General features: G+C 42.8%; 3 protein-coding genes across 3 annotated transcripts; 1 reads left to right on the forward strand and 2 right to left on the reverse strand.

The window, feature by feature from the left end:
- Positions 1 to 90: 90 nt before the first annotated feature.
- Positions 91 to 26,368, reverse strand: LOC117581820 (probable G-protein coupled receptor CG31760). The gene is given in 13 exon segments (XM_034269263.1): positions 91 to 1,977; positions 2,032 to 2,219; positions 2,279 to 2,528; positions 3,275 to 3,483; positions 3,555 to 3,699; positions 3,763 to 3,872; positions 7,283 to 7,436; positions 7,547 to 7,845; positions 7,902 to 8,298; positions 8,376 to 8,580; positions 14,631 to 14,817; positions 16,106 to 16,611; positions 26,151 to 26,368. Coding segments are annotated over 12 exon segments (3,372 nt in total). The 5' UTR covers positions 16,592 to 16,611; positions 26,151 to 26,368; the 3' UTR covers positions 91 to 1,235.
- On the reverse strand, positions 3,911 to 6,844 carry LOC117581821 (MAP7 domain-containing protein 1). Its single transcript, XM_034269264.1, has 2 exons — positions 4,862 to 6,844; positions 3,911 to 4,802 (listed from the first exon to the last, which is right to left on the reverse strand). Exons 1-2 carry the CDS (start codon positions 6,504 to 6,506, stop codon positions 3,994 to 3,996), a joined length of 2,454 nt encoding a protein of 817 aa, XP_034125155.1. The 5' UTR covers positions 6,507 to 6,844; the 3' UTR covers positions 3,911 to 3,993.
- LOC117581824 (mitochondrial import inner membrane translocase subunit Tim8-like) lies at positions 10,833 to 11,248 on the forward strand. The gene has a single exon (XM_034269268.1). It carries the CDS (start codon positions 10,956 to 10,958, stop codon positions 11,223 to 11,225), a length of 270 nt encoding a protein of 89 aa, XP_034125159.1. The 5' UTR covers positions 10,833 to 10,955; the 3' UTR covers positions 11,226 to 11,248.
- Positions 26,369 to 27,338: the final 970 nt, after the last annotated feature.

Genomic DNA, 27,338 nt, shown 5'->3' on the forward strand with positions numbered 1-27,338 from the left:
TTATTTTTGATCTTGCCAAATGTTGCTTTACAATATTTGTAATTTAACATTAACTTAAGTTTATGTTTCAATTTATTTTTCTTGGTTTTCTTTTGTTTTTATGAACTGTTTTTTTATGAAGAGCAATTGCGTTTTCTGCCAACAGTTAATCAGTTTAAAATTGTACGCTAAAATTGTTATTTATATTTAGTATATTTATGTATATAGTTTATAATGTTTATGTTTCTTGTTCTTGTACACTAAAATCGACTCTTTCGCTATGCTTAGGTGCTATGTATTGTTATAGATCGTATGATTATAAACAAATAAACATAAATTGTACCTACAAAGCAAAACATACTTTTGTTCTATGAAAATGTGTGCGCCAGTGATAACAATTAAAATTCGAATTAAATATATTATGTGTTTGTTTTATTTGCTAGGGTGCATGAGTGAAATGAGGCGAACTCTATGAGTCTACCGTCTACTATCCACACGATAATACATCAACTTCCTGGCGATCCGAGAACGAAGTGAAAAATATTTGCTCAATGCGAAATGTTTCCGAAAAATCTATGAACAATCTATGGATGATGGGATGGGTATGGGTTCGGATAATGTGTGGGTGTACGGTGTATGTTTAAGAAGCCAAAACTTAAATGATTCAAAAACACACTTGTAGCTTGGGTTTATGCGGTGACCGTGTTAGAGATAAGTGTTTGTTAGTCGTTCGTATTCGTAGCTCTCAAAGAGTTAAAATATGTTGCGTATGATTACAAGTTTTAGGGGAAAGCTGTGCAAAAATCAAATAAATAAATATTATATTTAAACTAAAATGGACACAGTCCAGATCCCCAAAATCTGCATTAGAGTATTCACTTGAAAAACACAATCAAAATTGGAATTATGAAATTTAAACTAAACTTAAAGAGCCAAACTAACAGCTAAATTACAAATATTAATACCAATTAAGTCAAATTTATGTTCTAATGAGCATTTTTTAAATCATTTTAAAGCGCAAATTTCCCTTCAAGACTTCTTCTCCAGTGGCTGCACCGCATAAACCGCGTTTTAACACTTTGAAACATCGTTTGACAGACAGACACATACACACACAAACATTATTTAAGACTAATTGAAACAGTTGAAGCTGTTTTCATTCGCTATTTGTTGGCTGTTGTTTGCTCTAAGAAAGTGTAAACAAAATCACATTTAAAGCCGATCAAGAGAGAGAGAGAGCGGGAGAGAGCGAGATCTCAAACCACAATGGGCGTACGACCATCCAGAGTTTTGCTATCCGTCAGATTCGATGACAATGAGCACGATGTGTTGTTCTCGTCCTCGTTGAGCTGCTGCGGTGGATTGTGCAGCTGCACCTGCTCCGTGATCGTGCGCGACTCACTGCAGGACTGCAGCAATGTGGGCGAGTCCAGATACTGAGGCTGAAGCAACAAGCCGCTGGGATGCGCGGGCGATGGTGTGTGTATGGCATACAGCGAGCTGCTCGATGTCGAACTGCAGCTGGATAGGGGCAGCAGCAGCTCCACATCCACTGGCGGCGAGGGACTCGGACTCGGACTGGGACTATTCACCTGTGTCACAATTGTCTCCTCCTCGCTGCTCGTCAGCTCATTCAGCTGCGCCACTGTCTGATGGATGCGTATGTGCTCGGTGTCCAACCCATCCGGTTCATTCAGCTTGTAGTACAGCTGCAGACTGTCATCCAAAATGGGCGCAAAGAGGCGCCGAAATTGCCTAAGCAGTTCCGCCTCCTCCGGCCCTGGCTGCCCATCGTCCCCCGTCGTCGTCGTCGTCGTCGTCGTCGTGTCCATTGTCATCTTTGGCATCTCTGTTTGGTAGAAACTAAAAGCAATTGCATCATCCTCTACGACTGTTGTCTGGCCATGCTGGCCAACAACTTCTATTGAGCAATCTTTAACACTTCGTTGACCTCGTCAGACTTTGCCCTTGGGCGATTTGCATTTCGTTGGCGTGGCGCTAAAAAGAACAAAATTTAAAGATTTACTTGAAGGAGTGGCTTTAGTGACTCACCCGCTGGCTTCATCTTTGCCCGTTTGGGTTTGTGCGGTGGACACTGTGTTCTTGCTGTAGGGTGCCTGAAACGAGGTCGATGTGATGGTAAAGTAACCACCCGGTTTCGGTTTCAAATGCCTGTTGTTCATCTGCATGTGCACAGTCTTCATGAACTCAATTTGATGCGCCAACTTTTGGATTTGTTCCTGTGAAAAATCAACAAATTTTGTGGTTTAAAAATCCTCTTCAGGGGCTTCTGCCTCACCTTGAGCTCTTCATTCTCCTGATACAAATCGGGTGACTCTTCTGCCACCAGGCCAACGCCATTCAGCGAGAAGGAAGCTGTAATGCTTCTCACTTTGGCCTTCTGATCCCACTTGTCGCCTTGTCCCTTGAACACGCGCAAGATTTTAGGACCAAAGACCAAAGCAATGGTTGTGGTGGTCGATAGTTGGGTGCGCACAAAGCCCAGCATGTACTTGTAGTCGGGTCCAGCTTGGGGGAAGAGCATGACGCTGTTTGAGAGGAGAAATTGGTGAATTTATCAATGTTTTAGGCGTACAAAAGTAAGCCCAAACATGCAACCGCACAGTAGAGTAACGGACCCTGACCAACAGTTGCTTGAATTTCAATTAACAAATTAAAACCTAGCAACAATAAACACATCTTAGGCAGCCCTCAATTTAATTGTGATGCTCACATTCACACTTGAAGTTTTTTTCTTACGATTTCCTGCACCTTTTCAGCACCCAATCAACACTTTAGGCAAACGTAACCTAACCTGCCCCAAAGTTTTAAGGACTTCCCACCTACGTTGCCAACAAATTGCATTAATTATATAGATATAAAATAAAAGCGAGAGAGTTCTTCAAAAAGGGATGCCAATTTGAAAACCCAGCAAACCCGCAGACAACTTGAAACCGAAAGGAATGGTCGGGTCGGGAGTGTCTATGCAAACAAAGAGCAGAGGGACTGACAGACAGACAGTCGGAGAGACAGACAGTGAGGCTGTGCTGGCAGGCCAACAAAAAAGGATTACAGCGCGAACACGAGCGCGCACAAAGCAAAGGAATTTAATTAAAAGGGCTAACCAATGGAGGGCTTGGAGCGCGTGCAGGGAGGGACCAGCTTTACCCCTAATGGGCATGGATTACCCGAAGCAGCAGCAGCGGCATGTGTCAACTGTTATAATTCAATTGTTTGTTGCACAAACAGAAAGGGATCAGAACTGGGACACAAACAGGTAAAGATTTGTGCTTACTGAAAGACCACCATGGCTATGTTGACCAGCGCAATGTTGTAGATGGCATACGAGATGAGTCTCGCCTCATTATAGAGACTCTCCGCATTGCGCACATTATAGCAGACGCGTATGCCCCAGGCCAGGAAGAAGACCTCACCAATGGCCAGACTGTGATCCCACCAGTTGTACGAGCACTGTTTGAATTTTAGATGATGTTTGTCGTAGATCTACAGAGGAATTGGATCGAATTTTAAATGGAAGTATCTTTTGGGTAGATGTTTCATGCTCTGCCACTTACCACCTCCGCATAGGGCGTTGCCGAAATGGTCCAAGTACCCAAATATATCAACATGACCAACAAAATGGGCACCATCCATTGCAATAATTGTTGATCATTCAATTTGATTTTGTGCGCTGACTTGACGCGATAAGTTAGAGAAACGCTGTGGGGTGGGGTGTATTAAATAGTAAATATTATTTGGCAATAGTTAAAGGCTTTGTCTTACCGCCAAGTTTTCATCAACAGCGATGTGTAGGTAATGCAAAAGCCCATGTGACGCGACCATTTGGTGACAATGCACCAACTCGTGTCCAGATAGGGGAATATAGCCACCATCTGTGAGGAGAGAAGAGATTGACAAAGATTTGTTAATTAATGCAAGATCTTGGCAAAAAAAATTACATTTTTATTGTAGGAATAATTCGAGTGTTTCTACAGCTACTAAACCCAAGTTTGCTCAAGACTTTGCTGCATCCTCCGCTGGCTTTTGCTCTCTCCTGATACTTGCACCCTCCTCCATGGCCAGACTATCCCCACGCGGCACAACTACAGCCATGCCTGGCTTTATGCACTGCTCACACTGCTCCATCCCCGGCGTGTACTCCTCAATCTGTATGGTTGTCTCAAAGAAACGATAACGCTTGTGGATCATGGTCGTTGCTTCCTCCAGTATGCGCTGAGCATCCGCATCCTTTTTGATGGCCAAATGTGCGGAGAGCGCGACCTTATTGATGCTCAGCGCCCAAATGCGTAGATTGTGCACATGCTCGACTCCTTCGATGGAGAGAAACTGACGCTGCACCTCATCGTAGTCCATGTAGTCGGGTGTGGCCTCCATCAGCACCATCAGCACATCCCGCAGTATGCGGAAAGTGACCAGCAGCACAATGATGGAGAACAGGAACGTGCAGATGGCATCCATAAATGCCCAAGCGGGCTGAAAGAAGATGATCAAAGCGGCCACAAAGACGCCCACACTCTGGATCATATCGCCAATGACATGGATCATGGCAGCACGCACATTGATGTTCTCCGTTGTCGGTTGGGCGGTGTCCAACACCTGACACTCAGCGTGATCCAGCACGCGCGCCTGGCGATTCATTTCCCCGGGTTCATAGTGCGGTGAGTGCCCATGTCCATGATGCAGCTGCACGGCCATAATGACATTGAAGAGAATGGCCACAGCGGATGTGATTAACATGATTTTGGCATCCACCACATGCTCACCCAGCCACAGACGCTGTATGGCCAGCCAGACGAGAATGCCTGCATATAAAGGGGGAACTTAACGGTGAGTTTCTTAGCTATAAAAATCGATCTATCACCTGTTATCACCCATATAAAGTACACAGAGATCATGGCGCCAATTACCTCCGCCCGATACCAGCCAAAGTTCATGCGCTGCGTCTTGGGCCTCGCGCTGATGTACAGCGCAAACAGAGAGATGAGAAACCCAGCCAGATCCGTCAGCAAATGCGCTGCATCTGTGGCTATGGCCAGGCTTTTGGACAGTATGCCACCGACCACTTCGATGAGCATAAACAGGAGACACAGCGCACAGGCTATGAGCAGTTTACGGCGTGCTGCCTTATCGATGCCTTCGTGTTGCACCTCCAGATGGCAATGGTCACGCCACTGCGTCTTGATGTGCGTGTGTCCCGTGATGATCAACGTCCGCATGGACTCTGCACGCGCCAGCGAGCTCTTGCTCGCCGCACGAGACTCTTTCTGCTCACGCTCCTCATCATTCTCCTCTGTATCGTTGGCGGGTTTGTCCTTGAACTTGACATCGTTGGGATCCACTGTAGGAGCAGGCGGGGGTTCAGGCTTTTGAGGTGTCGCTGGACTTGATGGTTCTGGAGCATCTGGAGCTGGAGCAGCTGTCTCTTCTTCGACGGGAGGTGCTGCACTCTTTAACGATCTATCCACCACCTTCGATGCAGCAATAATCGATCCTTTTGGCAGGGGACTCTGAAAAGGTACCGCCAGGACGTTGAGTAGAACCACTCCAGACGCTGTCGATGGCACAACCAACGGTTTGGTCTCTGTCGGTGGGCAGTCCAACGATTTCTCCTCCAACTCTTTGGCCTCCATCGTTGGCACAGCCGAAGGTTTGGCCTCCATGGAGTCTGTGGTTTGCGTGCTGGCCGTTGGTTTTGGCTTTTTATACGACTTCGGATTGGAGGCTGCCTCAATACGATCCAATTTGCCTTCCAATTCCGCCGATAACTGCTCCTCACTTGCGTACTTGCTTTCAGTTTCCAACTGCATTAGGGAGCCAGGTTCAACGAAGGCTACGGACTTTGATGAGCTTCTGTGATCTTCGGTTTGCTGCTCCTTCTTGTTCCTTGTTTGTTTTTCTTTCTGCCTTTTCTCTGCCTCATTTTTGAGCTTCATCGACCAGGTGGCCTCTGGCTCCATCGACGAGCCTGTCGCTGGCTCCATTCCAGACTGATTTGGCTCCAGCGAAGCTTGATCTGGATCGGTAGTCTTTCCACTATCATCACTCGATTCGACGCTTGTTTCACGTACCTTCGCCTCAGCGCTCTGCTGCGGCCTCTTCATTGACGCCGAACCACTCCTTCTGGGTTTCTGCGATTCGTTGAGGTCCGCATACCAGTTGTTCAGCGACTCTTCGAACTCCGCGGACCACGTCTTTGCTGGTTCACGAAGCTCCTCTTTACTATCTCCATTTTCGATTGATATTTCGGGGCCCTCCTGCTTCGGCTTTCTCTTATTTTGGAGTCCACGTTGAGTGACTTTCGGGGCTGCCTTCTTGTGCTCCGCTGACCAAGTTATATGCTGCTTCCTTGAATTTGTCATGCCCTCCGTTAACGAATCCTGCGAATCCACATCTGGAATACTGACAATATCTTTGAGTGCCGCCTGCAAAGCATCTTCGTCTTCTTCCTCGTTCTCATCGTCGTAGCGGAGTCCCTGCGTTGGCGCTTTCTTTTTGTTCCGCTTCATCTTTCGCTTTCTTTAATAATATTTGCTCTCAACAATTTGATTAGAAAATCAGCAACAATTTAGTTCAGTTTAACAATCGCTCGCTTGTGGCACTTTATTTGCAGGCTGCTCTTAACCCATTTGCTTGGCACAGGTACTTATTGTCCTTTGTTAATGTTGGCCATTGTGAGAGTTCTGTGGAGTTCTAGCAGAGGGCTTTTATGCGTGCACTGGGGCAAGGAGGGGGCTGAACTGGGATTGCACTGTGGTTTTGCTAATGTTTACAACAAAATTGCCAACAAGGGGGCATTAAGTTGAGGTTTAAACAGGTCGAATGTGAGGTGCTCTTTCCGGGAGGGTTTTCTGGAAATTTGTAAGGAATTTTTGCAGATTTCTGCGGCTGAATTTATATTTTAACAGGCTTTATGCACATCCAAAGCATTGGTTTATGGAGCAGCAATCTGTGTTTAAATATGTTGAATGTCTGATTCAAATCCTTTTTCTTCCTGTCACCAACTGCACCAAGAAATCTCATATACCCTTGCCGCCAGCCAGTGCCTAAAAGCCGCATTTAAAAACACATAAGCAGACGCCTAATGTTGCGGTTGCCATCCAGGATTCCCTAACTGCCCAGAAGTAGCAAAAGTAAACCCCCCGCCCCACATGTGGGTTAATTATGAATGAGCCCAAAACGGAGTCAGAGTCCTTTTGTTACATTAGCTAAACATTGTTACCAAATGGTCTTTGTGTGTGCCTTAATGGGTTAAAAGTGTTGGCCTAAAACAGAAAAAACTCACCTCCAGATACATGATGGCGCAGCCAATGAGGGTGATCATCAAAAAGATGGGGCTGGCTACCTTAAAGACTTTGACGCGACGGTGCCGGAAGAGATAGCCGGCGAGGACAAAGGTGCCGCAGGCACAGCCAATGGATATGGTCAACAGTGATATTCTAAGGAACAGAAAGGAGAGGTGAGGCACATATTGACATGGAACAGAGGGGACACTTGAACACATTGAAGCATGCCAGAGTGTGGTGTGCAAACACACGCAAACACACACCTGAAAGGCCAATGATAGTTGGCCAGACATGGCTCCGGACCGGTGCACATGTCACAGCCGGGGGCACATGGCAAACACTTGAAGACATCCGTATAGTAATTGCTTATATTGTCCTGATGCTCCTGCCATGCAATCTCCATGATGGTGCCATTGAAGCCATCCGGATGTCTCAATGAATAATAGCCGGGCTTGCACAAGCACTGATACGAGCCACGGGACCAGCTGCTGCTCGTGAGTGCGGTCAATATCTTGCCGCTGCTTATTGTCGGTGTCTCCGCATTCGGCTGTCGATAGTCGCACTGCAAAAGGGATCAAACGTACAGGAAATTGTACTAATTAAATGACTCCAACTTACCACCATGGAGGTGCGATGACACTTGTGTGAGCTGTGAAACGCCTGCAAATCATTGATTGTCGCCTCATCGTTTAGGGCCGCCGCTGCCGACTTGCTGGCCGCCAAACGGGGATAGCGCCGCGTGTGGCTCAGTGGCTGCTGCTTGCGAGTGCCAAAAAGATACTGCTGCGCCTCGCATTGATTGACACGCAGCGACGTTACATCAATGTCAATGCTGATGAAGCCGCGCAGTCCATGCCGTCCGCTGGGCGGTATGGCGATGCTATACGACACCAGCCACTTGCTGAGGGCGCACGAGAAGTACGGATAGGTCCACCAGCCTTTATAGTAGTTGCTCGGTGGGCTAGGTGCAAATTTCGGTGAGCGGAGCGTCGGTGTGCTGCTCTCATCGTCGAACCTAACCTCACAAAAAACAAACACATGGTTAGAATCATAAATGTTAATGGTAATGGCATTTGTGGGTTGGGTACATACCACGGATAATTATTGGCCGGCTTTTTGCCTATTTGCAGTCCCTCTTCATCGTAGCGCTGTGTTTCGCCGAGGACTTTGTCCTGATTGCTCTTCACCCACCACACATACGACTGCACCGCACCGTTGGTCAGGTTCAAAGCCAAAATGCGCGCTCCGGTTATAAAGTCATCAGTGAGCAGGCCCTTGGCTAAGGCATCCGAGAGTCCTGAGAGGAAATGAGGATCTGGGTCAGTCACATGGTTGGGGTTGTTGCAACTGAAAAGTTATTTCAATAATTGCTGTGCGAGGCAGCACGAGAAACATCCCGGCGGAAATGAAATGGGAAACTCACAGACCGGCACACGAACGCAGAGTGATTACAATTTGCACTTACATTTCCCCCAAAATGAATTGGCCATGTCACTGCACAGCGTGAAATTACGCCGCTCACAAATTACTCAACTTTAATTATTTATGGGGCGCAAGAGCTTCGATGTCAAGCGATACCAAGTAGGCATCGATCACGAGCGCCATTTAATGGTAAATGCATCTCAATTGTTGATTGCACTGCAACAATTGCCGTGGTATTCTGACCCCGTACAGCAAATTCCACTTTGCATTTAAAATTAATTTGATCAATTCACAATTTACAGGAAATGCGCGCTTATTGCACCATCGCATAGAGCGCTGCCAACTTGGTGTTAAGTAATCGATTCTACCGCCTTTGTACATACATTTAAATTACAGTTGAATGTACATATGTATGCATATTAATATACATTTTAAAATATGATCAAATAAGTTATTCCATTCATAATTTAAAATTGAGTTTGTCATTTTACATTGCAGCATCGTTTGCGCGAGTGCTGCCAACTTATTGGGAAACGATATTTAGGTACAAATACAATTGGCACACATTCATATTGTACATTGTTCATAAATAAATACATATATAAATAAAAAGTAATATTAATGAATTGTTTATTGCAGGTGTATTTCATTCAGGCAATAAATACCGTCAAGACGATACTTAAATTATTCCAAATCCCTTTCGCAAGTACCCCTTATTTTATTCTGCATCTGATATTAGCGGATGAGCACCACTAATGGTAATTTGGTAATGAATTATGGCGGGCTTTTGCTTCGTGGCATTGTTATCTGATTGCTTTGTGGTGAAATGCAACTTTAGCCGTTTAACTCTGCACATCTGTTACTGTTATTGCAGCCTTGGAACAGTCATTAAAAGCAGCAGCAGGCTCGCTGGTGCTGCTGCTGCTGTTTCCTATGATGCTGCGTTCAGCCTTGGCAAAAGTGTCAACCCTAGAACAATGATTAATATGCGCGGCAGGCCAACAGACGCCCATTCCCTCCAGCACTTGTACAGCACCATGGCTGTGTCCCTATCTCCCTCTCCCTCTCACTATCCCACTCTCACTCTCTGTGTGTGTGAGTGTCGTTTGTCGTGTGTGGGCGGTGGCTGTCAAAAGCTAATATTTTTTCCCACACTTGTCCGCCTCCATGCAGGGTATGTTAATAAGAAGGTTAGGCAGATAAGAGGCCAGAAATACAAAGAATAGGCTTATTTGTAGTAAGACCGGACAGGCCTTACCTTGCCTTTCTTGTACATTGCAGACGCCTCCTCTTCCTTTTGCTTTCTGTTTGACTTTCAAACCAGCGAAAAGTGAGAAAGAAAGAACGAAAGCACGCGAGACCGAAACGAGAATTGTTTACAAAGTAAACTTATTTAAATTCGATTACCGCAACTTCCGTGGCACTTTCCTTTTTTTCATGTTTTAGTGTGTACAGAACGGCGCGCAGAACTTGCTACTTTTGATTTCTATTCTTGTTGTTGCTGCTGTGCGCGGTACCGTTACATCTGTGAAAGTTCCGTTCCCTTCAGCAAGCAAAAGGGCCATATAAACCGTGCACGTGCACATTTTTTTTAGTTCGTAAAGTTTTGCAGAGAGATCTTCTCTTGAGAGGTGGATTGGTGAGAGAAGAGAAGAGAATGCGTACTCACAATGTATGCGTGTACTTAGTACATACATATGTATGTGTGTATATGCTGTATGTACATATGAACGCAGGTTGACGCGTCATGACGACTCCAGCTGAAGCATCTCATACACACATGCATACATACATATGTAGTACGTATTTCGATAAAGGCCGACAGTGGGTAAGTGTTTGAAGATATTTTTTGAATAATAATACATATTCGAATAATATTATACGGATACTTTCAGCGTGAAATCATAATTTTTTGGTTTTTAATTTAAAAAAAAGAAGGGGTTCTAGTTTTGGGCTGATTTTGAATTACTAAAAGACATGTACACAGACTTTTCTTACCGACTATTTAACAAAACAACTTTTTAAATTCCTGAAAAACATACCAGCCCTTGACTCTTTAGTCTGGCAAACTGATTCGAACTGCTCACTTTTCACGACAATTCGGCAGATGATTTCCATTCCTAGTAACGCTTGACCAGCACAGACGGAACTATACTGGAACTATAAAAAATTCAAAAACTTCAAACAAAAATTTAAGTTTTTCGGTGAAACAGAATTTCACTCAAAGCGTAGAATAAATTCACACCAAAGATGTCCGACTATGAGAACGTGTCTGCCGTCGACCAAGAGCTGCAGGATTTCCTGGACCTTGAGAAACAGAAGGCTCAGGTGAATGCACAGTTGCACGAGTTCAACGAGATCTGCTGGGAGAAGTGCATCGGCAGGCCCAGCACCAAATTGGACCATGCCACAGAGATGTGCCTGAGCAACTGCGTGGACCGCTTCATCGACACTTCGGTGCTCATCACCAAGCGCTTTGCCGAGATTTTAAACAAGCGCAATGGGGTGAACAATAGCTAGGAAGTTTCTGATGGCAAAAAAAACAAAATTTCAACACAAACGAAAGGCCGAACAATTGAAGAAAGACACAAGGGCCACAAGCAACAACATAAATATATAAATATATACATATATATGAGTAGAGAGAACCCCATCTATGACTTTGCCCTGATGGCACGCAGCAGCTGTTACAGCAACAAATCGTTGATGGTAAACAGCATTAAGCAATGGCTGTCAACCGGGGAGAAAGGTAACACACGGCAATATCTACGGAGCATACTTCATGGAATGATATGTGCTTATGTTTGTGTCAGTTGCTCATTCATCATCTGCTACGCCATTTGGATTCGTACTCACTTGTAGTCCACCATCAATCTTATGCTTTCAGTTGTTTGCTTTTTTTTTGCTAGTTCTAGAATTTATTGCTGGCTAGGTCGAATGTTGTTGCTGCCAAAAAGGTGTGTAAGTATAAACATTTTCAACTTTTCCAGCAATTGTAGCAATTTGTGTGGGTGGAAACAAAAGCTCGCATATGCCTGGGCGGGGAGTGTGTGAAAAATTGGCCATTATTCAAACTACAGTCAGACAGGTTCTTGCCTGTCTCTCGTCCCTCAGTTTTTGTGGGATTCCGTAGGTATTTTGTTTCTGTCAGCTGTTTGGTTCTTTTTTTTGCCCTGCAGGAATAATTAAATTTTGCTCAGATTCGGTTGAGTCTGAAATGGAGCTTGTGGCTCATCAGCAGAATTAACTGTGGTCTGGTCAGGGCAGGGCAGGGCAGGGGGCTTGTCTGACAATTAAGTGCGGCTATTGTGTCATTCAATTTGAAATTAATTCTTGGGTAGTGCAGGAAATGAAGATGGAAAATCAGAGCATGTCCTGTGTCAGTTTTCAATTGAATTTTGTAGTTTTTTTTTTGGTTTTATTTCTTTTTTATTCTTTTGTTTCTTTGTTCAAAGAAATAATGGAAGGACATGTAAAAGACGTTCAAGAAAATGTTACTTAGAAAGTGTTTGATTTCTTAGCAGTTTTTAATAAATCAATGAATACAGCAAAATTCTCTAAGAACATAAGCCTTAATGGTTTTAGGAAACCCATTTCCGGTGCATTTCATTTTCATTTGGCTTAAATGGAAAAACTTGAAAAGGAAAAGCAGCCAAAGGTTTCGCAAACTTAAGCCCCTTACTCCTGCTCTGCTCCGTCCCTTTACTTGTCATATTTTTCAGTTAAACGCAGTCAGTCAGGCACTGGGGAGCCTCCCCCAGACCCCTTTGGAAGTGAGTTTGACGTGACTGCGACTGCTGTTGCTTCCGTTGCTTGGGTTGCTGTTGCTTTAGTTTGGCTGCCAGTTTTTAAATTGGCTTAAATTTATTCGATTTGTGAGTCACTTTATGGGTATAATTTATGCGTGGCATATCAGAATATCAAGAGGGCAGGGCAGAGGGAGACAGGCAGTGGCGAAAGACGGGGCGACAGGCAGAGAGCGAAGACGGGGAGACAGGCAGAGAGACGAAAAAGAGCGACGGCTGTGCGACAAGTGCCAAAAATTGTATACAAATGGGAGAGCTGCGCTGCCGCCTCCTGTTGCTGCTGCAGAGCTCAACAGGATGATGGAAGAATAAGAGAAGAGCAACAACAAAAGGCAGCAGCAAATTTGCTTTCGCTTTATGCGAGTTTTCGCTGACACGTCGCACCTTGCTGCCAGCACACTGCACAGAGAGAAAGAGCGAGAGAGAGAGCGACAGCCAGTGATGGAAAGAGAGCAAAGACAGAGCAGCAACAGAGGGAGGATAGGGTGAATAGGTAGCGGATAGGGAGCGTTGGGGGGGGGGTCATGAAATAATGACCATAATGGCAACTTGTGCGCTTCAGCACTCACAGTCAGATGTGATGCCTTTTGCCTCCCCATCAGATGTGCTGCTGCCTGTGGCTCCTGCCTTTGCCTCCCCTGATTATCCCAAAATGGCGATGGGTTCATTGTGCGTTTTTGGTGCTCTGTGCTTGTCCTTGACTATTCAAGACCATCCGATAGTCCAATACACTCCAAAAACAATTGACTAATATTAGTTTTCAATGTAAAGTGCCGCCACTTGGACCTACATCATGTGCATAAAACATTTAATTGGCATTACATTTTCCCAATTAAAAATAGCAGATATTTGTGCTTATTTTTTTTGTCAGTGTATGCCCCTACTGATGAGCATTGTCAAGGCTGTTGGGAATGAAATGAAAGTCTCTCTCGCCCTGACAGCCGCGCGACAGCATTGGGGTTGACAGCGAACGACGCACTTGTGGCGCATCAAGCGAGGAGCCAGGAACCCACACAGTTCCTACATATACATATGTAAATATGTATATTTGTATACATTTATGTACATATATGTATGCACTGTGCCTTTTGTCGTTGTTAGCCCCATGTTAATGCTGTAGATTTAATTTAAAGTTCGCATTGTGCGTCGTGTCATTTGCCACATTGGGTCCTTGTTCTCCACTGTGATTTACCCACGGAAAACAGCCCAGCCCAGCACACACACATAAAGGGAGAGCAAGGACATGCATGACAGTAAGCACAACAAATATACACAACAAATTTACAAGGTTCAAGTGTGAGGGGGAGAGAGAGAAAGGAATTGTGAAATGGATATCAGATTTCCACTTAAGGGATAATCAGAGTTGTGCTTTGGACTGGTGCGATTTGGGGTCGGAATGTGTTGTAATTGTATTGAAAGATATCGGCTACATATATTTATTAATTTGTTAATTGAGTCATTTATTTGTGGGTTGTATGGAATATAATAATGGAACTATTCCAACTAGGAGAGCTATTCAAAAATATACTCCATTTTCCCAGACCTAAAAGCGCTGCCTCTTCTGGTGGTAATTGATGACAAAGCTCCATTTTCTAGCAACTAAAAGGCTGTTTCCCATTAACACAAATATTTACCTGGCATATTCTACTTTACAAAAATTATGCAAATTTTCTGAATACAGAACTGAAGGCCGGAAAGAGGCTGGAGTCCATCGCCATAACAGAAGCTCATTCGGTTTTATTACAAATTGTTAGGCCCCGGCATTGAAGCCAAATTCTGCACACAAAAAACCGCGCAGAATACATTTTAATTTCGAAGGGCAACTACAAGGAACTGCCATGGAATGGCTGTAGCCTTTGCCACCGCATTTAATAACTTGAAATTGAAAATTGCCAGCGCTGCTTCGAGCTGTATCCCACGCTCAGAGTCGTGTCTGTGCCCCTCATGTGAGACACGCATATTGACATTGGTACGTCGAGCAGGAAATGACATTCTCCTGCAGACCGAAAACCCACCAAGCACCGCACAAGCACCTCCCAATCGCCCACACAAGAAACAGCAACAAAACCAATAATCGATGGAGGGATCAATATATATATGGAGAGGGAATAGAACTCACCGCCGTGTCGTATGATGCCAACTTCCTGTAGTATCGATGCGGCCAAATCGGCCTTTTGTCTGGAGCTCTCATAGCGCTCCGAATTGATGGGCACTTGAAGCGGTCGATAGAGCGTCGAGATGCATAATGTGCCCAAGTTTTCGGTGGCAATGTCGTGTATCGTCACCAGCGACTCTTCAATGGCCTCCTGTTAATGGTTAGCACAGAAATCGCTCATCATTATTATTATCTGACCTGCCCGTTGAGGTGGGTTCACCCTCCAAATTCTATGTATTCAGCGGGCAACCCAAATCATTTGTTTTATGTGCTATTCAAACACTTTTGTTGTGGTTTTTGTTTTGTTTTTCCCCCCATTAAAAATACATTTTAGGCTAAAGCAAAAAGAATTCATGGTGCCCAGCCATTATATCGAAATTTTTTTGATTTTTCAGACCCTTTTATGTGGAAAATTTGAGTGCAAAATTTGTTGGTCTCTTCTAAGCGTTTTCCCACAGAATTGTTGGTTTGTTCATCGATTTTTTGTCTCCAAATTTCTACGCTTTTTTGCTTAAATTTTGGTTGTTCTGTTGTACGCTTTTGAACCAAAAAGTTTTCATTGTTTCGGCGTTAAATTGCCGAGCAGGAAAACAAAAGCACAAAATTCGAGTTTCAACGGGAAGACATTTTTCAGTGATTGTTTTGTCTGTGAATTGGTGAATGCCTGAGCCTAGTTCTTGGTCAAGTAAAAAGCATGTTTAAGCCACTTTCAATGGAGTTATATATTCTCTCTGTGCAGTTTCTTGTGTCTACAATAAACCATAAATTCCCGAACTTTGGAGGGACCATTTAACCTAATTAGCCGGCGCTCATTGTGTGCACATTAAACCGCAACCAAAGTACACCCAAAATTGTTTTGAAATTCGAATAGGAGTACAGTGTGGAACATAACTATGAGAAAGGTGTAACTGAGGCTCTTTTTGTAGTAAAATTGATAGAGAATTCCCTGGAAAGTTTCAATGGAATGTTTGCTTCTTTGACTGCCAAAAGTTGCTGCTGTTTTATGCACTTCACTTCCATCACATTGAACTTGCTTTATGTGCCCGTACCGCACTGTACTTGACAGCAGCGCCCACTCCTCGTTCATTGAGCATTCATTAAGTGCAAAACTAAATAGCCACTCAGTACAGTATTTTGGCTACGGCATTGGTGCCGTAGTGAAGTGCATTCGCGTCTGCCACTGCAATTGCAATTCAATTAAGTGCGGAACACTCGATCCGAGTGGGTGCCTGCCACCTGCCTCCTTTCGTGCCCCACTTGTGGCCATTACTTCAATGGCACTTTAACTTAAGGACAGCTTAAAAAAGGATTAAACTGCGCCACGCAAAAACAAATAAATTCCGTTCTTTCACATTTTGCCAATAATTTCCATTTGTTTTTTTGCTGCACCAAAAGAGTGGCTCTAGTTTTAGTTTCTAAATGCCTTCAAGCTGTCTTACCCTTGTGACTGTGTTGCCATCGCCAATCCTGATAATATTCTTAAATGGATCCTCTTGGATGCCGGCCATGCCCCAGCTGTTTGTCGATTTTCCAACTGTCGATGCCGAGGCTGCTGTTACAGCTCCTCCTGTGGCTGCTGATGATGTGGCTGTCGTCGTCATCGTCGTCGCGTTGCTGTTTAGTGTTGTTGCCGTGGCCTCTGGGCCTGCAGCGTTGGCTGTTGTTGGTGTTGCAGCTGCTGCTGCTGCTGTTGCCTCGCCATGCTGTGCAAATGCCACAAGCAACAGCCACAGCAGCCACACCGGCAGCACCGGCCCGACTCGTGTTGCCACCAAACTGTGGCTGGCCACTTGTTGATGTCTCTGACAGATTCCATCTAGCAAGAGTCCAGCTCGTCTTCGTGCTTCTCCTCTGCTGCATCGAGTGTCCTGCTGCTCCTCCCGCTGCCTCTTCTTGCGCCTCCCTGCATTGAGCCAGCATTTCATTGTTGTTTTTGCATTTGCAACTGCAGCAGAAAGAGATAAATGGAGAGTGAGAGCGACTGGGATTAGTTTACAGACAACTTTGATGAGTTTCAAGAGTACTTTTCATCATTTACAGTATGTTTTTGCGAAGTTTACTAATTGTTTTGCTATGAATGTTGCCACCCCTACAAGAGGGGGGAAATTTCACACTGAAAAAAGGAAGCATATTTCAACTGAATCTTAGTTAACTTTTGTTGTGAAATTGAGTAATAAATTCATAATAATAATCTCTGACCTTTTGGCCAAATTCCTGTGAGAATTCTTTCCGCAAAAGCAACTAAAAATGCCATAAACTAGCAAAATCGCTGCCCAAACTTGAACCCTTAATATTCTGCAGTTGTTTGACACATTAACAACCCCCAATGAGCTACACCCCTGCATCTTGTATCTATTTTATTGAGCAGCTGCTCAATTAGCCTTCACTTTAGCTTTCAGCACATGCAAAAATGATGAAGTCAACACATAAATAGCTTGTTGAAATATTTATGTATGCTCGAGACAAAATGCAAACAGAACTAAGGGGAAAACAGGACTCTGGAGCTAAAGAAATGACAGCAAAAAGTGAAAGGCAGCGACAGATAGTATCTGTGTATCTGTGCGCACACCTGGTGGCTTACACATAAAAAGCAACTCGTAAATAAATACAAAAGACATAAATAAATACAAGAAAAAAAGAGAAGGCGTCGAAGAAAGTGGAAACCCCTTTTCCACATCCACTTTTCCGCTGAATGCTGAAAGCAAACAAAATGTAAATATCAAATAAAAAGCGTAAGAAAAAAGGGCCAAACTCGGGACAAATGTGCGACACATATTTTGCATTAGAAGGCGGAGCAAGTTTCAGACCAGACCACTTCGGTCTACACATACTCGAGGTCGAGGGTGAGGGTGAGGGTGAGGGTGAGGGGACTGTGTTTGCTTGTCATAAAAAATGGTTTCATCCAGCAAGAGGTAGAACTCCTTTGGCTGCTGCATCTCCTTGTACTGCCACGTGACGTGACCGATTTTATTTGCAGTGCTTTCAGCAACAGCAACAACAAATGTCTGCCATTTGTAAGAAAGTGTAATAATGGACGGGGCTACAAAAATATATGTGTATAAATGTATGGCCCTAAAGTCATGTATCGATTGGCATCCACTCTATTTCTTTTCGCACTTTACCTAAATGCTTCATGGCTGGGAAGTTCTAGGGAAGATGTAAAGGGAATGTGCGAGATAATTGACAAGGAAACAGTGCAAGAAATTAAAGAGTAACTTAAACTAAACAAAGATTAAATTAGATAAAGAAAAATTACTCGAAAAAACTAATAAGATTTGTTAAAGAGATCTAAGACATTTGAGTTTTATATAACCAAAGGTAGAAATATCTCTTTTGGCGTACAAAAAATATCAAAAAAACCCTAAACACAGCGCAGGCATTTAGCTCAATTGAATCTCCTTAATAGCCTGCACTTCCAGCTTCATTTAACTTGTTTGCTCAAGCAACTCATCCACATACACATACTCGTATAATTTGCATTATATTTTGTACATTTCTCATGGCTATATTCCACATTAGCCATTTGTTGGTACAGGGTAAATGTGTACCAAAAAAATGTGTCAGCCATTTGAACTTGACTGGCGACGAAGACAGGTGATGATGATGATGATGATGATGATGCTGGTGGAGTGATGCATCATTATGATGAACACCCACAGGGCGTCATGCGAGTATTTATTGTTTGCAGTTGGAAAATTCGAACTCAACCGCAGGAAAATGTTGGCGTTTTTCGCGTATCATGAGCATGACTAAGCAGCGTGCCATACGCTACAAAAATATACCCAGCCAGCCACGCAGCCATGTTGAGGAAATATGGACAATATGTAAAGGATTGAGTGGTGGAATGGCAGTGGGAGCGGGTTTCGGAGTAGGAGTGGACCTGCAGCCAAAAGCTGTATAAGGGTTCAGAGCAGCCCCACATAAATATAAGTCAACTCAAACCAAAAAAAAAAAAAAAAAAAAAAAAGAAGAGACATGTAAGCGGAAATGCTGTTGTTGATTCTAATTTTTTTGCAAGCTAAAATAAACACGAGAAGTAGAAGGACAGGAGCAGCAACAGCAAAAACGAAAGTCTGTGCCGGACGTTGGTTATGAGAAGAGTACCAGTGCCAGTGTGTGCACATTCTGCACATGCATACGGCGAGGAGCGGCACTCATCAGCAAAATTGCGAGTCGCTGAGTTTGTGGTTGATGGGAAAACGATTACTCGTTTCAGCAAAGACCTGAGCTGTGAGCACTTGCTGTTGGTTATTTTTGGTTTGATGAAGCTGTTCTTGATATGCAGACTTGATTTGGGTTGTTGATTGCATAAATTAATAGTTTGGAAAGGCAGAAAACGAGTGGAAATATTTGGAACTGAGGAACACGTAGCGCGACAGACTTTTTTGGATATAGGAACTGACTGTTTTAATTTCTGAAAAGTTATTTCTGGCAGTTTCTTTTTACTGAAAAAACTTCTTAAAAACTGAAACCTATTTGGACCTTAATTTTAATACATTTACATTGTCGGCTCTGGGCATTTTCTCTTTTTAGCTTGGATGCAAATTGAAAAATTTCAAACATTTAAACTTGAACAAATTAAAGACTCAAAACATTTTCCATTTTCCAACATTTTATAATAAATACTTTCTTTGATTTGTATCTTCGATTCTTTGGCCTGCTGACTAGTGTAATTATTTACGTTGAAAGTTTTATAAACTTTTGGTTTTCTATGCTGCCGCATTTGTTGTAATTCCCATATACATTTTTCGGGCATGGGCTGCGACCCAATTTGATTTTATGCAAAAGGAATTTGTGTTTTAGAAAATGTCTAAAATGTCAGAAAAATGTAGACATTTGGGTGTAGAGTCAGGTGTTTGCTTGTACGCTTCCCCCAAGTTAACACAGACCCTGATTGTATTTAGCAGTCTAAAGGTCTGCAGCTTCAAACGTTTATTAGCTTCCCAACAAATTGCTTTAGCCACCACTCCTCTTTCACTTCGATATCTATACCCTCTTTGATATCCGCACTTTCTCTTAATTGACAGACATCTGAAATGTAAATCCACTTGTTTCCACTTTGCATGTTGGATAATCTAGCCGAAAAGGCAACCCACTATACAACAAACTAAGCCGCCGGCAAAGGCGAGGTCCTGCCAATCAGTTTGGGGCACGCCTATCAAACATTTCAAATCTGTGGGACAATTTTTCTTGCCTCGCTAAAGACGCTTTTCCCATGAATTAGCTTAGCAGGGTTTGGCCTTGGGGTGAGGTTGGGGCTGGCAGAAGGCAAAAACTCCTGAGGCTTGCATTAATTTAATGAGGTTCCTTCTGCCTTTGATTTGGTTGCGGTTTTTTTTCATCCTCATTTTCCTAGACGTCCAAGTGTCGACGCTGCACGAAACTAAACGTTTCAACGCCTTTCTCTAGGTTTTTCTTTTTGGCTTTTTCCTTTGACTGCTAACAGAAATCCTGGCTGGCTCAGTGCCTCTCTCACAGCCTGCGGTCAAAACGTCACAACTCGACTGGAATAAGTGAAGTTGTCAGTCGGCTGTCGGTTGTCGGTTCTTGCTTGTTGTTTCCCTAAGCTGTTTGCATCTCATGTGTTTTGCATAATGTTCTGGACACGATTGAACATTCGATTCGACATGTATCAGCTTTCGCCTCCACAACCAAACTCTCTCACACTCAGATTAGTTTTGGGGGAAATTGGGTTTTCGATTATCAGTATCAGTGTTTAGGTCGAAAGGGAAGTATGCATGATACGTACATCGTTGCCCAAGTTTCAGGTACTTATTTCTTGGCTTGTTTTGCATCACGGTACGCATGCAGTGCTGCCAGTGCGCACCTGAACTGTTCCACTACTCACAGTAAATATGCACTTATACATATGTACATATGAACACACACATGGATCAAGCATATGCTTAGGTGCGGTAGCGGCCGTTCTTTCGTCTATTCTCGCGCTCTAGCTAAGCTTCGTGCGCAGCGTCAGCAGCAGCCCCGAAGCTGCTCCAACGCTCTCTCTCTCTCTCTCTCTCGCTTCGGAAATGCAGCCCGTCAGCGCTGCCGGTAGTCGATCGTCAATTGTCTTTTCGTTCCTAAATCTACCTGCGTGCGCTTTCGTTGGCGAAATAAACGGTAAATTGTGTTTGTTGTGTTAAATGTACCTACATATTAAAATGTGAAATACTCCCTTGAGTTAACTATATTTTGTGGACTGTATTCACACTTTGTGTAGTACTATGCAGAATTAAGCAGAGCGTACGCAGGTGTCTATAAAATATATATTTAAACTGAGCATATGAGTACTTAATATTATAGCCATTAGCTTATATGTACATATGTATAGATTATCAATTATTACTCGTTTGCCACCAGTTCCCACTTTCTTCTTCTTTCGCTGCTTTCTTTATTCTTTCTTAACGATGCCGTTTCTCAATAAACATTGCCAAAGCACAAACGGAGGAACACATATGTATGTCCGTACGTATGTATGTGCATACATATCTCTGTACGTATCTGTCTGCATGGAAACGTAATACCCACATTATAAAGTCATAAAACGCAAAAACAAACAATAAGAATAAGCGGAACCCACGCAGAGCGGGTGTGTGTGGTGAACAAGAACAAAACGAGTGAAAAGGGAGAAGACGAGGAGAAGCAGAAAAAAATCATAAAAATCAAATCAGGAATCTACTCAGGGGTTTGGGGTGGGTAGATAAATGCATTGCGATGGATTGCCCTCTTTCTACCACATAAAGCACATGAAATTATTATGATCGGAAATCAATGACAAAGAAAAACTGACAAAATCAGCAGAATGTTTGCTCAAATTCTCAATTGTTCAGCCAGAACGGCGTTTGAGGGTCTGAGAAGTGTTATAAAAGCAGCTTTTAATGGGCACAAACCCCAAGCGCAGCTTAAAGGACGCTTGACCCTACTTTGAGAGAGAAACGCACAAATGTGTAAAGCAGATAAAAACGTGTTTATGAAAAGGTCCCTCCCCAAAAGGCATAAAGATAGTTTAGATGCGATGAAAGGCGACGAAGAAGCTAAAAATAAAGCCACAGCGCAGAAGGGAAGGAGAAGGAAATGGCTAAGGGAGTGACTGAGGGAGGGACAGGGAAAGCTCAAAGTTTGTTTGCTTTTTGCCACAAACCAGGAAGTAATTTAGCCTATATCCATACAGAACAAAAAAAAAGTTTACTTTCGTATCCATGTCCCGTGCCATGGAGCAGTTGGGGCACTTTTGACAGGTGCAAGTGTTTTTGTTGTTGTGCTGTGGCCTTTAATAAGTTAAGTTACGCCGCCAGGTGGCAGAGAGAGGGACAGGAACACCAGCAAAAGTTGCAACGATTATGCGTAGTAGTGGGAAGTGAAACAGCAGGAAAAAAGGAACTGAAATGTGTCCGAATTTGATTAGACTTTGGACGCAAGGTGTCCTAAACTTAACACTGAAAACTTGCAAAAAATAATGCACAAAAAATGCGAACAAGAACGACCAAAAACCGCCACCAGCCAAAAAACAATAGCAACTATAAATTATATACCCATAAACTGTGGACAAATGTTATCCGGCGCTTTTTGGCTTGTAGTTTTTTTTATCGTCTCCCCATTTTTGGCCTTTTTAAGCGCATTTCATGGGGAAAAATGCACTAAAACAAAGAACATCATTTTAAGATGGCGGAAAGAATGCTGCGCCACAGAAGCGTATAAGCAGCAACCCAGAAAATAAAATAAAGCTAAGTACGAGCAGGAGCAGGAGCAGGAGCAGGAGCAGGAGCAGCTGAAATAGCAAAAACCCCGAGGAGGAATCAACGAGCAGCTGCGTTTGATGTCTTTAGCTGGAAGGCGCACCTGTGCATGGCAAGGCATGTCTTGACATTGCATTCTGCACCCAACGACATAAATATTACATTTTTTTCCAACTGTGGAACAGTTTTGGGAAGATTGTGAGAGAAGGGGTGATAGAAGTTGAATGGAGTAGGACAGGGGAAAAAATATAGAAAATGCTTTGGAAAGGCTTGGTTTTGTTTTAATATTAATAACGTTTATTATTAACGCTAAGTTTGCTTTATAAATGAAGTCTCCCTTTTAATTCCAACAGACTTAAAGCACCATTCAAATCCATATGCCACACACATGACCATGATGCAGTCCACAAGATGAAAATGAAACGAGATGGCAGCACGAAGCTGTCGCCGGTCCTGCCAATTGCAGTTTGCATATAAATTAGTGTAATTAAATGTCAGACAAGTGCTCGGAAACACACAGCAACAACAGCAGTGGGTAATTGTGCTTTTGATGCTTTAGCAATAATTATAGTACTTCGGGAGTTTGCAAGGTCACTGGGCTGGCATTTGCCCGATGTGACTGTGACTTTATGACTGAATTTGATGACTGAACTTGATGACACTTCACAGCGCTGAGCTGCGGCCACAACTCAAGTGAGGGGACACTTTTTTGGTGGTTGCTTAAAAAATATTTAAGTGGATAGACTTAACAAATGAGTGTCGTGCTTAGAGCTAAGTAACTTTATTTGAACCCATCTAGCAGCTTGATTTTGTTGCTCATTTTCATAAATTTCCATTAATTTCTCCAGCTATTTGTCCATCTACTAATGATCAATTTTAGTTTATTACTCCCTTGTGCATTTTTCTCCACCTTTTCATATTTAATTTCCATTAATTTCTGCCTCTATCTCTGCGTCTCTTTTATCCCACTTAACCCCCCATTTAACCTTCTGCTTGACTCCTCCCTAACCTCTCTCTTTTCCCTTTTTTCTCCTTTTCCGACCATTAAGTGCAGCAACAGCAGCTATTGGTACGTTCTTGAAACGTTTTAAAGCATTCCCCTTTTGCATTGGCAAGCAGCAAAAAAAGACAAGCAAAGGCAAAAATTAAAATGAAAGCTAAAAATTTGTTGCTGTTTGGCGTTTGACTTTCGCACAAAGGCAGCCACGGAGCCACGCCCATGGGGGCACCGGGGACCCGTAGACCCAGTGGTACGAGATGCAAATGAATCCGCTCGAATGGTTTAAAAAAAAAAAAAAAATGCACGCCCACTGCCAGTGCCTTTATCACACAGAACCATTTTGGGTTCAGTTTGTCGGTTATTTAGTTCTCTGTTTCATAGAGATATGTTTATGCAGATGTATGGGTAGAGATTTGAGTAATGAGAAAAGTTGAAATGCACAGCCAACGCGGATTATTCATTAGCTGCGGCTTAGTTTTGCTCTGGCTTTAGGTGTTGTTTTATTTTTTCTATCATTTTCAGCGGTTTTTCCTGGCTCTAATTGCCGACCCAACTTCATCGGGTTTTCTCAACTTTTTGCATCGCAAAAGCGTGAATAAAATTCAAATGAAACTTTACTTTTTTTGTTGTAATTGCACTAAAGACGGGTTTTTAGGAATGCAAATAAAAAGTGCTCAAAGCACAGTTGCTGCAAATAAAGTTGACTAATTTGCAGTCCAATGAAAGAAGCTCTGTAATACGTAGTTGGACCTGGGGAACTATCTTTCAGTGAGGAATAATCCAGAATATGTCACTTTTATTCATCAATTATCTCACTCACGATTATTTCCCTTAATTACTAAAACATAAACTCAATTTTCTGCATTTTTTATTGAGCACTCGACGGGCAATCATTAGGTCCAAGAAAGCACTCGACACATAATAAAGAAAAACCAATGAAATGCATGAAAATGGAGTTGTTTGAGTGCTTCAATTTAATAACGATTTAATGATGCCATCAAGGCGTTACATTTATTTAAATATCTATTAGTTAGCGGCGGTCATTAATATTTATTGTCATTGTTGTCTGGCTGTCAGTTGCTCGTTGCGCATTTGTCCTTTTGATGTGGAGGGGCGGTGGGTTCGTTGCTGCCAGAAAAAGACAAACACTCTAAGGACTGGGAAGGGGAATGAATAAGCAGCTAATAAGGCCTAAGAACATAAGCAGACTGGAAGCAAACACACTGCCTCACATAAGTATGTATGCCTACGCATAACGATCTAAAGTAGGCTTATGTAATGTCTATTATTTCAGCGCCACTGTGTTTATCTACACGCACTCTTACTCTGTCTCTCTCTCTTTCCCACTTGCTGCTGCTGCTGCTGCTGCTGCTGCTGCCACTGTGACGTAAACCCACCCCTATTGTCAGCCATCGAGTGCTCTGATTGATGTGGGAAAAAGCAACATGGGTTAATCCATGCATACGGGACTTTGTTTAATTATAGCAAATGAAAAGCGATTTTGATTGACTGCAGCAAGGACTGTGTGTGGGAATTTGTAGGTATTATATTTAATATAGGAAAATTATTGATGATAACCAATTTTCCAGGCCCTCTGAACACATGCCAAAATCGTATTTAAACTCTCCTCCAAAAGAGTGAACAATATATACAATGTCTCATCTCTGCCGCACCCACTATCAACACTTATTTGGCATGGATCTGCTGACAGGCACAATTAATGAATTAAATTCATTTAAAATGGTAAATAAAAAATTAAGTTATGCCCATTTTTGCAGGCTGTCTGTTCGTGCCACAAATTAAATGAAATGAAATGAAATGAAATCAACTTTTGATGCAGCCAAAAATTGCATTACAACAGACTACCAATTAGAAGTGCAGTTTACTAATTTGTCGCATATTTAATTGTCGCCATGGAGATTATTCTGCTGGCTGGTTCAATGCCTTCTGCAGGGTCACAGCACTGAATATTTAGGGGTCTGCATTTTTTTCTGTTCCCCTGTTGGGTCTCAAGTGTAACAGGAAGGTGAACGAACACACAGAGAGCAGAGCTACAGCTCGGTTGATGTATAAATACATCAATATTTATGGGCTGGATTTGTAGCATACTTTACTGGGCTCCAGCCAAGTCCCCTGTGGGCAGAGCCCTGCCGCTCCTTAAAGCTGTTTAATTTGATTAAATGTTCCGCACTTTAAAGGCCACGCCAAGCGGTTAAAAAGGGGCACTCCCTTGATAGAAATGTAGCCCTAAAAATTCACCAAGTAAATAATTTAACGCACTCATTTATGTATAATAATGTGGTGTACATATGCATAGCCCCTGTATACATGCCATATACATACATTTCTACATAGGTATATGTAGACCTAAAAATAAATCTCTTGAGGGTTTGGGGCTGTGCCTCATTTTTGGTTAATACGCTTGATGAAATGGAATATCTATTCGGACGCCCGCTGGGCGCCCGCTAAATGGATTATGAAAATTGGTTTTGATGTGTTTTTTTTTTTTTTTTTTGGGTTTTGCAAATATGCCACAAAGTTGTGGAGGCTTTAAGAAATGTAAGCGGAAGTTGCCAAATTTGCAGACTGTAATTTGATATTTTTAGCTCATTTAACATTGTAAAATCCACTTGCTTAATTTTTCTCAACATAATTTGTTCCTTCCTATTTGATAAATGTTCTCTTGATGATTTTTTCAAATTTCGTAAAGCAAGTAACAAAAAATGCTGCCCTTTTTCATTGACTTACCTCCTTTGCCCGAAACTCAAATCATGACGCGGAATTTTCTTTGCGTTTCCTCAAGTGTGGCTCTCTGTTCTTTTTTATTTTTCCTTTTTTTTTTTGTGGGGTTTTTGCGTGTCTGTTTCAGCTATTTTCACTTCATCATCGTCTGCCGCACTCACTTTTTATTGAACTTTTATTTTATTGTCTCTCGTCACTTGATTTGCTTAGGATCCGCTCCGCTTCTATTTCGGTTCAATTTGTTTACAAATATTTCGATTAAATTTCATATATTTTGTGCTGTGTATTTGTGCGTGGGAAATTGGCTTTCTTGTTTATAATCATTAGATTAAAAAAGAGCACAAAAGATTTCTCAATCCCCAATTAATGTCAGATTACTCCACAAGAATCTCGCTTAATGCAATGCCATTAAACGCTAATTTCCCAAACAAACTCAAAGAACTAAGGGCAGCACTGTGTGTGACCTAGTTTTGGGCACTGCACTGGCACCACACCCATAACTAGGCATCAGTGGTGCTATCTCCGAGGAGCTCAGCGTGTATTAACGTTAATAATGAATGGAACTGCAACTTTTCTGTGCTGGCAAACTTTGAAGTACAGCAAATTGTGGCAAAGGGCCACAGAGAAAATTGCCAACAGCTGAGCTCAAATATTTATGAATATTTATTAGCCGTGAACTGTCGCTTTTTAAGAACTTAATGGAGCCGGACCTGTTGCCGCCTCATTAATGGAATACAATTTCCGTTCGGTTTGCTTGCCGGCGGCAAAGTTAATTATAATATTTCCTACCGTGGGGCGTGGGGCGTGGGGCGAGTGGGGCAAGAAATTGTATTTCTTAACAAATTGCCAACGGCACATTAAACGCAGGCGAATGGAGCAGAAGGAGCAGCACAAATGGAACAGAAATGCAAACCAATTTGTAGTAAATAAAATGACGCCCAAATACGCAACTCAAACCGGAAGACAAACTTTTAACGCCTCCCTCCCACCACACAGCAAACACGCACGAAGAGTTCTCTAACATACATACAAATATATGTATGTATATGTGGCAAGGAAATCCACACAGATGGGCCAAGGCATTGACAGGGCACACGGGGGACTTTGATTTTCAAGACCAAGTGAGAGAAGAAGAAAATCAGCAGAGGTGGAAGCTATGGAAAGTTGCCTTTGATGGAATCTTTAATGCCCTTA

Source organism: Drosophila guanche, unplaced genomic scaffold (genome assembly GCF_900245975.1).
Source record: "Drosophila guanche unplaced genomic scaffold, DGUA_6, whole genome shotgun sequence".
Classification (NCBI taxonomy): Eukaryota; Metazoa; Arthropoda; class Insecta; order Diptera; family Drosophilidae; genus Drosophila; species Drosophila guanche.

Excerpts from the sequence above, each read along its gene's own strand:
- LOC117581821 (XM_034269264.1), bottom strand. The coding sequence starts at position 6,506 with ATGAAGCGGAACAAAAAGAAAGCGCCAACGCAGGGACTCCGCTACGAC. Across the intron at positions 4,803-4,861 it reads CTTTATATGGGTGATAACAG|GCATTCTCGTCTGGCTGGCC; the intron begins GTGATAGATCGA and ends CTTTATATGCAG.
- LOC117581824 (XM_034269268.1), top strand. The coding sequence starts at position 10,956 with ATGTCCGACTATGAGAACGTGTCTGCCGTCGACCAAGAGCTGCAGGAT.